The sequence below is a fragment of the Phascolarctos cinereus genome, unplaced genomic scaffold (assembly GCF_003287225.1).
Source record: "Phascolarctos cinereus isolate Bilbo 61053 unplaced genomic scaffold, phaCin_HiC Scaffold_5;HRSCAF=322, whole genome shotgun sequence".
Taxonomy (NCBI): domain Eukaryota; kingdom Metazoa; phylum Chordata; class Mammalia; order Diprotodontia; family Phascolarctidae; genus Phascolarctos; species Phascolarctos cinereus.
Window position 1 is genome coordinate 72541945 of NW_027555958.1, and position 16261 is coordinate 72558205.

Genomic DNA, 16261 nt, shown 5'->3' on the forward strand with positions numbered 1-16261 from the left:
CTTCTTAATTACTCCCCCAATACTTATATTCTGAATGTGCTCTCCCTTGAAAAATAAATATAATTGAGCAAAATTAGTTAGCAAGGCATTATGGTGCAGTGGATAGAATAATGACAATCATTCCCTATTGATAGATGGGAAAAAATATAAACAGTCAATTTTCAAAGAAGAAATTCACCTATCAACAGCTTTGTGGATTAAAAAAAAATTCTCCAAATCACTGATAATTAGATGACTGACAATAAAAGGAACTCAAAAGTTGTGCCTCACAATAATCAGATTTGCAAAAATAAGAAAAATGACAAATGATAAATGTTAGTGGGCCTGTGGTAAAACAGCCACACTAATAATACATTCCTGCAGGAGTTGTGAGTTGGTCTAGCTATTCTAGAAGACAGTTTGGAACTCTGACCCCAACATCACTAAACTGCCCATACTCTTTTACACAGTGATGCAGTTCTAGGCTTATATACCAAGAAGATCAAAGAAAGAGGAAAAGGACCTCTATGTACCAAAGCAATTACAGCAGTACTTTGGCAAATAATTAGAAACTAAGGGAGAGGCATTAGTTGTGTTGTATATATTGGGATATATGGAAGTAATGAAATACTATTGTGCCATAAGAAATGATGAAAGGCATGGTTTCAGAAAAAGGGAAGACTTTAACAACCTGGTGTCCAATAAAGTGTATAGAACCAGAAAAATAACAACAATACTGGAAAATAGTTTTTGGAGGAACTATAATCATTGCAATGACTAATGACCAATTCTAGAGAACTGATGAAGTAGGCTACCTACCTCCTGACACAGAAATGATGGACTCAAGATATAGAATGGGACACATGTTTTTAGACATGGTCAATGAAAAAATTTGTTTTGCTATGCAATGTGTATTTGTTATTATTCTTTTATTTCTTTTTTCTTTTTCCCTATTTGAAGGAATGGAAAAGAGAGAAAATTAATTGTTAATTGAAAAAAAATTTGAAGTGTATGTGAGGAATGCATCATATGAATAGGACAGCCATAGCTTAGTTCCTGTGGAAACCAAAAATTTGTTTTGTTAAATTTATTTTTTAAACAAAGGAAATATTGCAGGCTCTAGGGTCATAGGTCAACAAACTAGAATCTTATAAGAGAAGAATGAAAACCTAAGTCATCTGTGGAATTGGGGAATGGGCATTACCCAGATCCATATCTGGTTTTAGAGAGAAAAAAATGTGTAGTCATGAAATGCTGTATACAAGGAGACATATAAAATTAATATGTCAGAAGAACTATACTAGCTCTTTTACACTATAATCTAAGTGGCAATACTGAAAAAGTAGAACTTGAAATTTGGGCAAATCATGTTCCTATTGCTTGATGAAGGTTTCAGTGGTTTAAGATATAGCTATTCCTTACTAATTTGTGTATCTGCTACTATAAAAGAAGAGTATTCTTTCAAGGCCAAACTAACTCAGGTAATTTTCTCATCTTTGGAATACTCATTGGACAAAGTAGAATTTTTTTTGATTGAAATACACAGAAGGCCTCATCATTCACTAGATGGTGACCTCTAAAAGTCATGGACATTGGAATGGGGATTATGGTGAGGTTCCAGGGTATTGTGATTTCTTAGAAATGAATGTAATCTTTTTTTTTCCCAATCCATTTTGGTCCTTCTAAATAAACTCACCATCCTGAGTATTTGCAGAACTAGCTGGTTAAATTAATCCTAAGTGTCACTTTAAGTTTATAGTAATAATGGTTTTGATTTAGGCAAATGCAGATCTGGAAAACCATTTTGGAGTCAGTGACTTTTCAAGAACCATATAAGTTAATTCACAAGCCTTGAATAGGAGAAATGCAACAATAATAAGAGCAGATCTGCACCACATTTTTAAAAATTCATTGAGGGCTCTGCATGAATTATCTCATTTGATCCTTGTAGAAATAACTCTTTACTATATACTGTATATGATGCACTGTGGGGATTACTTTCCCCTTTTTACAGATGGGGTAACTGAGGCACAGATCAGCTAAGTAATATGTTTAGGATTACATAATTGATAAATGGTAGAATAGGGATTTGAATGTTTTATGATTCCAAAATCTTGTGTTCTTTCCTTTGCAGTGCAACAGTATTAAATCATATTGAAAGTCCAAGCATTCCCCTTTCCTCCTAGGCATATTATCATTTAATTTAGTGATTTTTTTTACTCCTTTAAATAATGCCACATAAAATCTAACATGTGGTAATATTCAAATAAAAAAGAATATTGATTAATTTTTTCACCTTAAAAAAACGTTCAGCTTATTATTTTCTGAAATTTGGGCAAATAAAAGTCAATATCAAGTTCGGCATCAAATTAAATTGTAAATTGGAAAATAAATTTTTAAGATTCATTAAGTAATTGAATATAGTATTCTTGAAAATAGTTTAGAAGTAGAACATTTCCAAATGCAAAGTGGAAAATTACTTTCAGGTTTAAGAGACTGACAACATTGTTTTTCTCTTAACATCAACTTTCAGTAGGAGAATGAACTCCATTTTATGTTGAGAAGAGGATTTGTCTTTTCAGATTTCTAAAATGTTATTTTTTTTTACTTTATAGGTCTGATTTTAAACATTAGTTAAATAATTTTGGTTAATTTTTTCTTTATTATAAAGGGTCATATTCTGCCATTATCATAGCTTTTGGATAGTTTACTGATACAAAGGTACACATTTTTTAAAAAATTTTTTTACATTCTTTACCCCCCCAATTTTGAGTTCCAAATTCTTTCCCTTCCACCCACCCCTCTCCCACCCACTGAAAAGGAAAGCAGTATGATATCAATTATACATGTGAAATCATGCAAAACAGATCTCCATATTAGTTGTATCACAACAACAATAACAACAAAGCAAGAAAATAAAGTGAGAAAAGGCCTTCATTTTGCACTCAGATTATCAGTTCTTTTTCTGGAAGAAAAAAGCATTTTTCATCATGAGTCCTTTGAAATTGTCTTGGATCATTGTATTGATCAGAGTAGCTAAGTTTTTCCACAGTTGATCATCATTACAATACAGTTGTTACTGTACACAATGATCTCCTGCTTCTCACTTCATTTTGTTTCAGTTCATATACATCTTGCCATGTTTTTAGCGAAATCATCTCCCTTGTCATTTCTAATAAAATAGCACTCCATCTTAATCATATTATGAAGAATAAATAGGAAAAATTTCTGAATACACACATACATACACACATGTATATATACATATACATATGTGTGCATATTCTTCCCTCTTTGAACTAATTTTGATGAGAGTGAGGTTTAAGTCCATTTACCCATTATTCCTTTGTTGAAAAAAAGATCTTCCTTGTTTGCTTCTTTTATATGAGGTGGTCTTCCCCATTCTGCCTTACCCTTCACCCTTCTCTCTGTGCATTTCTCTTTCTAACTCCATTTTTTTTTTTTTGGAATCAGACCAATATAATTGATTCACACCCAGGACTTCTATGTAGACGGCTTCTAACTGCTTTAATACATGATAAAGTACTTAGGGATAGAAAAATAGATATAGATACAGGTAGATAGATATAATCTTCCTATATAGGAATGTAAACAGTTTAATTTTATTGAGGCTCTTTCTTTTTTATGTTTATATTTTTATGCTTAAGTCTTGTGTTGGAATGTCAGATTTTCTATTTGTGTCTGGTCTTTTCATCAGGAATATTTGAAAGTCCTACATTTCATCAAAAATTCATTTTTCCCTTGAAGGATTATACCCAGTATTACTAGATAGGTTTTTCTTGGTTCTAATCCTAGCTTCTTTGCCTCTGGAATATTATATTCCAAGCCCTCTGCTTTTTTATTGTGGAAGCTGCTAAATCATATGTGATTCTTAATGTGGCTCCACAATACTTGAAATTTTTTCTTTCTGACTCCTTTCAGCAATTTTTCCTTGACCTGGGAGCTCTGGAATCTAGCTTTAACATTCCTGAGAGTTTTCATTTTGGGATCTCTTTCAGGAGGTGATAATTTGATTCTTTCAATTTCCATTTTACCTTCTGGATCTAAGATATTTGGGTAGTTTTCCTGGATAATTTCTTGAGATATTACGTTGGGCTCTTTTAAATTATCTCTCCTTGATCTATTTTTCAGGTCATTTTCCCCCACAATGAAATAGTTCAAATTTTCTCTTTTTTCATTTTGTTATATTGTTTCTTGAGGTCTCATGGAGTTGTTAGCTTCCAGTTGCCCAATTTTAATTTTTTAAGGAATTATTTTCTTCAGTGAGTTTCTGTACCTCTTTTTTCCATTTGGCCAATTCTATTTTTAAGGTGTTATTTCTTCAGTATTTTTGTGCCTATTTTAAGAAGTTGTTAATTCTCTTTTCATAATTTTCTTGCATCACTATCATTTTCCCCCAATTTTTCCTCTACCACTCTAATCTCTTTAACTCTTCCAGGAGTTCTTCTTGTTGGACTTGGGTCCAATCATCAGTTTTCTTTATGGCTTTAGTTGTAGATGTTTTCACATTGTTGTCTTTTGATTTTGTGTCTTTGTCTTCCCTCCCATCATAGTTGCTTTTTATGGTCAAGTTCTTTGTTGTTGTTGTTTGCTCATTTTCCCCCCATCTATTTCTTTATTTCAAACTTTTTGTTAAAGTTGGACTCTGCTCACCTCGGGTGAAGAGGCATTGTCCTTAGCTTAAGGTTTTTTTTCCTGTGGCTGTTTTCAGAGCTTGTTCTAGAGGTATACAAAATATCAGTGCTTCTAAGATGACATGATCTGGGGAGAATTGTGGTCACTGCTCTCCTGATATGAGCCCTGGTCTTTACCCAGGAAGGGCCTTCTTCAGCCACAAGTGCTAATGCTGTTCTTGGTCCTAGGACTATTACCAGGTCCTCTGCTCTCCTGCAGCCACAAGAACTAATACTCCTCTCTGCCTTGTTACTGCAACCAGGGCCCCTGCTCCCTTGTGACTGATGAGAAGCTCTCCCCTCTGCCCTGGAACTGTGACCCAGAGCAGCTTATGGGCAATATAGTTGCCAATTAATGCCATCTACACCTAGTTCCAGCAAAGTGTCCCCTGTAATCTGCTACAAACCTCTGAGCTGAAAGCTCCTGAAACTGCTGGTGCTTTAGCTATCAGAGCTGCCTCCAAGGGTCCACTTCAAGTTGCCCCCCACCCCACCCTGGTGTCACAGACATCTCTTTCCAACATTCTAAGTTCTCTTGGGCTTGAAAAATATTTCACTCTAATCTTCTGTTGGCTCTGCTGTTCCGAAATTAAATTTGAGGTGTTATTTTAAAGTTGTTTTGAAGTGAATGTTGGGAGAGTTTGTCTGGGTTGCTGTTTCTAATCTGCCTTCCAGGTATACACATTTAGAGCTCTATATGAGTTTGGTACAGAAATTAGAATATTGATTATTGTTTTAAATCTAGAGCACTCTATTGATTTCCCTTTCATATAATTTTTTTCTAGTTTAGTTTACATGAAGAAAGCATCTGTTATTATTCAAAATAGTCTAGAAATTCTACCATTTTATTAAATAGTCCTTCTGTCCACCACATCTGAAACACTTATAAAACAATTTCCATGACAACTATATCATAGGCTGCTTCTATTTGGTTACTGAGTTCACTGTCAGTTCTAATGAATCCTGTCTAATTAAAATTGTGTGCATAATTTGGGTAAATTCACAATCAATATTATTAATTATATTTGCAGATAGAAGCATGTAGATCCTTTTTTCCTTCAGAATGTTATAGTGATTCATGTCATGCTTTCATATATTATAGGCCTGTCCAAAGCTAGAAAATAATTTTGATGACATCAAGCACACGACTCTTAGTGAGCGAGGAGCTCTTCGGGAAGCAATGAGGTAAGTCTGGGTCACCATAGCAACAGTCACAGATGTGGTAAAGAAAAAGTCATTCTTCATTATTGGGGGAACAAATGAGTTCATTGCCACCATTCAGCTCTGTTCTCTAAGGTATTAATTTGTCAGTGGAGAGGCTTCCCTTGAGGCTCCACTTTGGTTTTGAAGCTGCATAAATGTTCAGCTTCACTGCACAGTAAAAAATGTAAATGTTTAATTTGTGACTTAAAATGCTTAAGGGGTGTCTTGTTTTATATTTATACTAAGCTGTGTGAATGAATGAAAATATTGTTCATCTAAATTCTGCCTGTGTTGGAAGAATTATACAATGGGGTTCTAAATGACTTGGTATTTCTTATTAATTTATGTTTAATTAAAAAAAATAGTGGTTCGTTCATTTTCTATTGATAGACTTTAATAGGGTTATATACAAATAGTGGAAAAAGTTAATTTTTCTCCTTAAAATGTTTTGCCTCATTTTTACTATATTTATAGTTCTTATTTTTACATATAAAATTTTGTAATGGTACTGATGCATTTTTAAGGTAAAAAAGTTTTACTAAAAGAAATTTTATGGTGAATGTCATCAGTATTATTTCTCATGAACTTTGAAAATTTTCTAGTAACTTTTAGTAAAGTATTTAAAATATAATAGTTGGTTGGATTCGAAGGAACATAAGTATATGACGCACTTTAAATGATTTTGGAATAAAACTCATTACTCAGCCTTAGAAAATGAAATGAGTGATTCATTTTTTCTTTTAAAGTTCTGTTGTGGAAATATAATACAATTATTTTCAAAATGGTTATACATTTTATTTAGTGTGAAGAATTAGTATTGATTTGTAAACTATATCCTTCTTCTTAACATTTTTTTTCCTTCTTAGACTCAGAGGTTAAAGAGGAAATGAAAATTTTTGAAAAATAGAAGAAAGGATTGTCTAACTGAATGCCCAGTGAAGTAGCTCAGACTTTTTCCATTTAAGGCAACACACAGTTACCATATACCTTAGTTTAGAAGGTGCCCTCATTTAGTAACCTCCCTTTTACCATGCAAACAGCAGGAGAAAGTAATTAAATTTAATAGAAGCTGCCCTCATTTTGAAGCCACTTCTATTTAAAACCACAGGGGGAGGTAATTAAATTTAATGGAAACAGTAGCTTCTACACAAAGATACATGGTACTTTCTATGTAGATGATTATGATGTCACAAAAAGAGGAATAATATATTGCTTGTAGTGAGGAATTACCAGCTGGAGCAAGTGAACCTATTTTATTGTTAATGCCTTAACTAATAAAAAAAAGGAAAAGCGAACCTGAATACACAAATGAATTTGTATCTTTGAATGAAAAGCACATATATGCCTAGATAAAGTTTGTCCATTACAACAATCTAGAATCAGCATAAGATGTAGTTATATTATGGGCTAGTAACAAACATTATAAACTAATTTTGTTTTTCAATATTCTAATTCTTGTATATTTTTAACCTTTGGAGTCAAAATTGAATAACCACATTTTTATTATAGGAAACTAGCTAATGTCATTTTACAACTCAATCACCCACTCACAAATTCAGACATGCAAAAGACAAGGGGAATGCTACCGTTTAGGCTTTGAAAGAAAGAATTAAAAAGCCCCAAAGAAAAAAAATTGTTGAAAAACAGAATTATTGGAAATGGATTCAAATAAGGGAAGAACAAAGAAGGAAAAAATCAATAGAAATAGGAATTTGGCATCAGGGAGAAACTAAGGAGCCCTTGAGGAGTATATGTAGGGATTATTTAGTCTTTTTCTATTTCTTTATTTAACTATTTTAAACCACTTTAAAAATTATATCAGAAAGTTCCCTTTATCATATTCTCCCCAAATCCTATTATGGAAAAACTCCAACATCAGACCCATAGTTAAGATTATGTTTACAGCTAGCAGTTATTTTCATTACTGGCAATAGAAAGGGTTGAGATAAGCCAAATCAGCAAATAATTCAAACATTTTTAATTAATCATATGACTTTAGAATATATTGGATACTTGTTGAAATTATGTTTTTTGTTTTGATTTTACTAATTCCTAATAGGGCTGTTATTTAGTGGGTACCTTTTTATGAACCACATAGCAGACAAAAAGGCAAAGGAGTAGAAGAACATGCCGAGTGGCAGGTAAAGCAGTGGAAAAAGCATTGGACAAGGAGTCAGGAAGACTTGAGTTCAAATCCCATATTACTATTTAGTGCTTTCAGAAACTAACTAGCTTTATAACCCTGAGCAAGTCATATAACTTCTGTCTCCATCAGTGTTTCCAGCTATAAAATGGATATTATAATAATAGCACCTAACTCCCAGGATTGTTATGAGGATCAAATGCAATAATTTTTGCAGTGTCTTGCTTTGAAAAGCTCAAAGTGCTCTATAAATACTATCATCCTCATCATTCTCTTCCTCCTACACCACTTCCTTGTCCTTATCCTAATCATCATCATTCTCTATTAGCCAAATTCTGTGTAATGGAAAATAGAGTGTAAATGCCAGTGACATTCCAGCTTTTATATTCTCTGATTCTAGGGATCTATTGTTTAATATCATGAAAAACTGTGTTTGAAAGTCTCTTTTTCTGTGGCTTTGTTCAGTGTGAGGGATATTTCCACACTTGGGCCAATGAAATTACAGATATAAGACATACAGTAACTACAACAGGAGCAACCACAAGAGAACACACTTTTTGAATATTATGTCTATGAATGTAATTCATTGCCTTCACATCAGTGATCCCTGTATTACTAAAAATATTCAATAAGAAGCTCTCTGACAGGGAAAATGAAGAAAAGATTCTTACATCATTCAACTGGTCACTCAAGGAGCATTTATTAAGTACCTGCCATCTATCAGGTATAATCTTAACCATAGTAATGCAAATATAAATACTGAAAAATGCCTACTCTCAAGGACTCTGTTACATGGGTGGACAATTGGTCTGTGTGACCTATATATCCTTCCAAGAGTAATACGATATGATTCAATAGTTCTAACGACACCAAAAAGTAATTAACCATTAAGTGACCAATTAAATAACAAATTATTAATTAACCAACAATTTATTATTTTTTTTTTGGTGAAGCAATTGGGGTTAAGTGACTTGCCCAGGGTCACACAGCTACTGTCAAGTGTCTGAGGTCACATTTGAACTCAGGTCCTCCTGACTCCAGGGCTGGTGCTCTACTGCACCACCTAGCTGCTTCAGCCAACAATATTTTTTAAAGTTCTTATTACTTCAAGGAAATAAGAAAAATAAAAGAAAATTAAAAAACAAACAAACAAACAAACAGAGCAAATGAAAATCCATAGACCATATTGTTTATTCACAGTGCCAAAAATTGAGCTTACAATTATTGATAGATAATTGATTAATTGTCAATGATAGCTGTCATTATTCTTAGTTGTTGCCCTCTAGGATCTTGTAGTTTCTAGATACAGTACTATGGATATTTAAATGCTTTCTAGTGGTATTGGCATATGAGAGTAAACATGTTAACACTGTGTCTTAGTCTGTTGCATCTGCTTTAATGAAACTTAGAGATTAACACTGAAGAAGCAAATGGACCAATAATACTAAAAAGCAGTAGTTGTAGGATCTTTATCATGAATACATTTTGTTTCATTTAAGTAATGTCTCAATAATTTTTGGAGGTGAAGGGAGAATGATATGAGTAGACAAACAAGAGAAAGCGAGAAAATAGTGGGATCGTGTAAACCAAGAGCATAGCATGCAATAGTGTTTTCAAATCATAAGGGGTTACAGAATCCCACTCTTGAGAATGATGATCTTCAAGCTTGACCAGGAGAGAAGGTATCTTGATGGTCTTGGATACCCTTGAATCCTGCGATCCCAGTTTTGCTAGGTTTTCCATAGTCCTTGAATTCTTTGACGGTTATCTTCTATGTCCCACGTAAAATAGTAATATGGACGACGAAGAAGAGAACCATGTATGGTACTCTTTCACAGCCACAGAGACTAAAATTGGCTACAAATATGTATGTTTCTAGTTTGAAAATTCCAGGTGGGGAGGGGGAGAGTCTCAAAAAGGGGTAAGAGGAGATAGGTTGTAGCAGGCAAAGGTTATTGCCAAAAAGAAATAATACAAAATGGAACAGAACAATGCTGAAATATTTCTGTTCTACCACTGTATAGAAGGAAAAAAGTAGGTTAAATTTCTGACTCATAGAATTGTAGTCCTGTATTTAGAATTTAATTTCTTGTCTTTTCTTCTATTTTAATAGACTACTTATAATAACAATAGCAATAATAATAATTTACACTTATGTGGTTCTTTAAGGTTTATAAAGTGGTTTGCTTCATTTGTTATTTCTATTTTCCAGATAAAGCAGCTTGAGACTCATCAATATTAAGTGACGTGTCCATGGACACAGAGCTAACAAATATGAGATATCATTCAAACCCAGGTCTCAGACTCCAAGTCCACCTCTTTTTCTAGTACTCTAAGATGCCTGGTACACTAAATAAGAAAGAGGAAAATGATGATTCTCTAGAGAAAAAAGGAGAAAGAATTTTGATCTTTATTGGCAAAGATATCTTGCAAACAACAAAAAGAACAAAACAAGACCATCAGGGTGATGGATTGCTGAACCTGGACTAAGGAAGACCTCGGTCCAAATGCTGATGATACTTACTAGCTGTGTGATCATGGGCAAATCATTTGATCTCTGTAAGCCTCGGTTTCCTTATTTCTAAAACGAGGAGTATCTTTCAAGTTCCCTTCCATCTCCAAACCTATGATCTAATAATGTCATCAGTTTGCCTCTTAGATTATGGATGGAACTGGAGCACAATTCTGGGTTACCAAAACAAACAAACCCTTGAGATGTCAGAATTTTAGACAAAAACTCAAAGAATATGATATTTTACAGTAAAGAAATTATATTCAAGTCATTGTGCAAAGGGTGAATTAACTAGATCTATCCTCTCAGAGGTTTGATTTAGCCTCTGGCTGACCTTGTCGATGATTCAAGGTTTGTAGCACTAGATGGCAATATTGAGTTGAAGAGCTAGGCCTCTTCAGGTATGTGCTACATCAGTGCTGTATTTTCTCCATCTGGGCCTGTGTCTAGGAATATATATTTCCTAGGCAGAGGCTAGATATATGTGTACATATATATCTCAGAAGATGACTGTGCAAAAAAACAGATTTTAAAGAATTCAGAAATATAAAAGCAGTTAGTATTTTAGTTTTTAAAAAGCTAAATACTTTAAGGTATTTCTTTTCCTTAGGAAAACTCATTTGCTCTTTTATTAAGGTTAGTCCCTTTCTGCCATCTAGCCACCTTAAGGCACCATCTTACTTTTATCACTTTGTTATGATACTTTTCCTCTGGAGCTTTTCACTCTCTGGGCCAGAGTACTAGTGCTACAGTAAACCACCTTGCATTAACCTCTAATTGTGTTTTAATTTTAATTGTAAACCCTCATCTCTTCCTAATTTCAGTTTCTTAACACCAAGAAAATAGCTGAATCTGGCATGTCTATCCCTCGGATGAATGCAATATGAGACTGACCTATCGTCAGAGAGAACTAATAATAGTTTTTTAAAAGTTCTTATAATATCAAGTAAATAAGGGAGAGATTTTAAATATCAAACACAGTAAAGGCAAAGGTAACAATGGACCTTTATATATGTATGCATTCATAGATACTAGAAAAGGGCCTTGTATATTTGAGTGGAAAATTGATTAATTATCAGTAGATAGATATCAATATTTTCAGTCATTGCCTTCTGGGACCTTACTTACTCTTTACAAAACATCCAGAAAGCAACATAATACTGTGGGTACTCAAATGCTTTCTGGTGATTGTGGTTTCTCAAAGTAAATATTTTAATGAGGCTTATTGGCCTGCTTTCTGGGGAACTTAGATATTTCTTTGGAGAGGAAAGTGCACCATTAATACTTAAAAGCAATAGATTCAATCCCTAGTACATGTATTTTACATAGGTTTTGTTGTTGTAGTTGTTAAAACCAGCTCGATTAGACAAGTATTTATTCAGTGCCTACTAAGTGTAAGAGGCTATGATAAGCCCTGGAAATAAAAAGATAAAGTGAAATCACTTCTCTCTAAGAAATTAAACTAGTGAGAACTTGTCTTCTGCTGAAAGCATGGACTTCTTCCATCTCTTATAAGGAATTTTTCCCCATTAGGGCTATGTTGCTATAGTTTGTGATGGGATAAACTTGGCTCCCTAGGTTCTGAAATATTAATACTCAATAATACCCTTTGGAAATCAAGTGTCTTAGTCCTATGTGAAAGCATTTACTAATTCTCATCCTGGCTGCTGATGGCAATTGCTTTTTAAAGAGATAGAATTGTTAGGGGAGAAAAATCTTCCCTGAGTTCATGTGGTGGGTAGCTGCTGCTAAATATATATTTACCACAATGTAGGAATTATAGGGGTAAAATGCCAAGGTTTTATTATTATGTTCAAGAATAGGTTCAGACAGTAGTGAAAACTTGAACAATTATGAGAATTCTAATAAGGTTTCTTATAGGAAAATTTATGTCAAAGTGTCAAGAGAAATAATCATTTACATATTGCAGTCTTGTCCTCATAGGCCATAAAAGTTAAAGAGAAGATAGATCCATAGTCTCATATTTCTTTCAATGTCACTGAAGTTGAACAAATTTAGTTAAATAGAGTCTTAATCTCATGCATCCGCTAAGGAATCAAACTTTGTTAAACAATTGGTAAACTGATTCAGTTACAGATTAAACTACATTAGGAGGATTCATAATTAGACTAATTGAGGAGGAAGATTTACATTTCACCAGTGACTTGGGGACAGTTGTGATTCTTCTTCTGACTTCTTATCTAAGGAATGTTTAAGGCTTTATAACCCACAGTACAAATTTTGATGAGGTGGGGTTAATATCAACCAAAAGTGGCAGAAGGAATAAAAAGAAATAAAAATTCCCATAATGGAAACCCTTCAAAGTAATTCAAAATGTTTTAATGTAACACAATGATCCTTAAACAATTCAGTATTTTGGGTTTTTAAATGTTTTATTTTATTCTCAATTCAAACACATAGAATGACAGAGAGAGATGGAGATGGAATTTCTATATACACAGCAGAAAACAAAAAGAGAATTCTATTTGAAACTCTGAATCTTCCTTCTGATCATTACCCTAATCCCTTTAGGTCACAGAGAAACAAGGTAATTACCCAAAGGAGGAGTCCTTTTCTGGGATAATGCAGAGAGAGGACAACAAGACTTTCATTTTTTTTTTGTAATTGATAGTTAAAGAAAGACTGATAAGGTTTATTTTTCAGATTAGTCCAAAGTCTTCAGCCTGGCATCATAATAAAATGCCTTCTTAGTATTTTTAACTGGAGAAGAGGTTGGGAATTGTTCTCTGAGGAATAAGATTGGAGAGGCAAGTGAGTGCCAGATTGTGGGAAGATTTAACTGCTAGATTGAGCAGTTTGTTTTTTTATCATAGAAGCAATAGGAATCAATCAACATTCATTAAATGTCTATTATGTGCTAGATACTTTGTTCATCATTGGAGGTGCAAAAAGAGGCAAAAGATAGTACCTGCCCTCAAGGAGCTTACAATCTAATGGAGGAACACTCTACAGTAACAGGGAGGGTGGAAGGCAGCAGGATTTAGGGCAAAAGATAATTTTGAGTAGAGAGAGGGTAACATGGTCAGATCTGAGGTTTAAGAATATCAGTTTAGTAACTTTTTGGAGGATGAGTTAAGAAAAGAATGTGCTGGAGGCAAGGAACTTGATTAATATGCTATCAAAATAGTTCAGTGGATAGGTAATAAGGCTCTATCCCAGTCATGCCTTCCAAAAACCCAACCCTGAATCACCCCCATTAGCTTTGTCCCTCACTTCTATTACCCTGCTGCTAAAAAGAGTTTTAGAAACATGTGAAACTGTACAGAGGATCTAGCCTCATAATTCAGGCCATGTGAAAAATTTCTCTCTTCTTTTCTCTTCCTCATCTCATATCTCTTCTTCTCCTTAATGCCAGTTTCATATCTGGAAGTGGTCATTCTTCTCTCCAAAGCGAACCCCCCTAAACACATATTTTCTTCTCTAGCAGATTATTTCACTATCATCCCTACTCACAGTCTAATCTTGAATATCTCTCCATTTACTGGCTTCACTTGATCTAGCCATTTCCAATATCAGCCATCTCTTATGAACTTGAAAAAGCTGTCTACACTAGGTGCCTCTGCAATCTGGCCTCTGACCTCCATTTTTCTTTTCTGTTAGGTTTGTGCCTAGAACCAAAGGACAGATTTTTCTTCTATACTGTCAAAGTGGCCTCCTTAATTTTTTCATACCCAAAATCTGTACCTTTGTAGAAGAGAACCACTGTGTCAGGAATGCCCTCCCTCTTTATCTCCACCTAAGGGAAAAATTCCTAGATTTTTTTCAAGAGATAGCTTAGATATCATCTCCTACACAAGACCTTTTCTGATCCTGGCCATTGTTAACATTCTCTGTTTCTGTCTCTGTCTGTCTGTCTGTCTCTCTCAAAATTACTTTGAATTAGTTCTCTTGTATTCATTTTCTTGTCTATGTATCATATTTATTCCAGGGAAATATAAGTTTCTCAAGGCAGGGGAAAGGGGGTTCTTTTTTTTCTTTTGGTGGTTGTTGTTTTTGTCTTTGTATCACCACCACCTAGGAGAGGCCTTGTAAGAAATAGGTACTTCAAAATGTTTGTTAAATGAATTCTATTTGCTGCTAATTCTCTCTCTGTGTCTCTCTGTGTACCCGCACATCACAATGTAATATATGCATACACATATGCACTGTTTTGTGCTCATATGTATGCACATGTGTGCAAATACACATTGTATTTATACATATAGGCATATACGTGCAATGGAACCTGGGATGCTCTCTATTTCTAAATAATTTTCATACTATCTCAACTTGTCTTTTAATGTACAAAGCAATGGCAAGCCAATCTGGTTGCATAATAGAATTTGTATGTGATAGAGATTAATTTAAACAATATTCATTCTAAATAATGCAAAGCACCAGTCTAAAAGGAGCAGAGCCCTAGGAAAGAATTATATTGTTTACTTATGAAACCTGTTGTCATTTCATATTAGAAATTCAATGTTATTTACAGACAAACCAAAATAACATTGAAATGTGCCATTTTCATAGCAATTTGACACTATTTGAGGGATAATTTCAGCTTATAAAGAAGATGTATATTATTGGCCTGTGGGGTATCACTATTTCATTTTGTTTTGGAGAGAGAGGGGTAAAACAAATAGTACCAAAGCTATTTTAACCAGATGAAATAGAATTGAAATTTACATTCTTACTTGGCATCAAAGTCTGTATTAAAGGGTTGTGAAGAAGACATGTCTTTTGTTTTACTCCCAAAGAATATTACAAAGCTCAGTTGTTAACATAGAGTGCCAATTATTTTTAGATACAGTCTTTGAATGAGGAGCTAATAGTTAAAATTATTTAGGAGATAAAAAATTGGTACTGTGAGAATTAGCTTTAATTTTAAGTATCCATAATTGAAGTGCCACATTATGATTTTAATGTTATGGTAATCTTGTTAACATGCTGTTGTGTATATACTATCATATTTTAATGTAGTTGCAAAGCTTAAGTAAACTATAAAGTAAATTGCTTTTTGAATCAAGCTTTTACAAGTGGAAAATTATTGGTTTACATGTTTTGAATACATATATTGTAATCATATTTGGCATTTTCTTCAACAACTTAAGAAGAACAATAGACTAGATTTATACATAATGCCTAATTGTGTTTTAGGAACATTAGAATCTTTTGTTAATGCCCATGCTTATTAATTAGGGCTCATTCCATTTTGTACTCTATGGTTCTACCACATTTTAAATGTTAGCTTTGTCTTTTGGGAGATACACATAGTAGAAATAGATCTCCCAAATCTTGCAGAAAATCAGTGCTCTCTTAAGTGTCTCCTGTTGTTGGAGATTGATCTAACTTCCCCTGCTTTTCACCACTGTCTACTTTGATGGCATTTTTGGCTTTACAAAGCAAAAAAACAAAGCAAAACAAAAAACAACAAGCCCCCCGCAAACCCCTACAAAAACAAACAAGCAAGAAAAAAAAACATTCCATGCTGTCTGATATCAAGGTTACCTAGTCAGTAAAGTTAGCCCTTCTTACCTTGGCTTTGCCTATGACACTGCTGAATATTAGAATAGTTTAAAGCAGATATTTGGTCAGAACCATTATTTGGTCAGAAGTCCTTGACCCTATCTCTGATGTCTACTCATTAGTTTGGAAAAGGAGATCCTTTGAAGTTTCTACAACTTGATTCACTGGAAAATCTATTTCATTTTTTCAACAAATATTTATTAA

General features: G+C 33.7%; 1 protein-coding gene across 3 annotated transcripts in view; it reads left to right on the forward strand.

The window, feature by feature from the left end:
* The window catches only part of DPYD (dihydropyrimidine dehydrogenase), a 1011926-nt gene that overhangs the window by 132830 nt on the left and 862835 nt on the right, over positions 1–16261 (forward strand). For all 3 annotated transcript variants that reach the window (XM_020999593.2, XM_078155001.1, XM_078155002.1), the window contains exon 3: positions 5776–5858. In XM_020999593.2, the coding sequence (XP_020855252.1) occupies positions 5776–5858 (83 nt within the window). The remainder of the gene's footprint in view (positions 1–5775; positions 5859–16261) is intronic.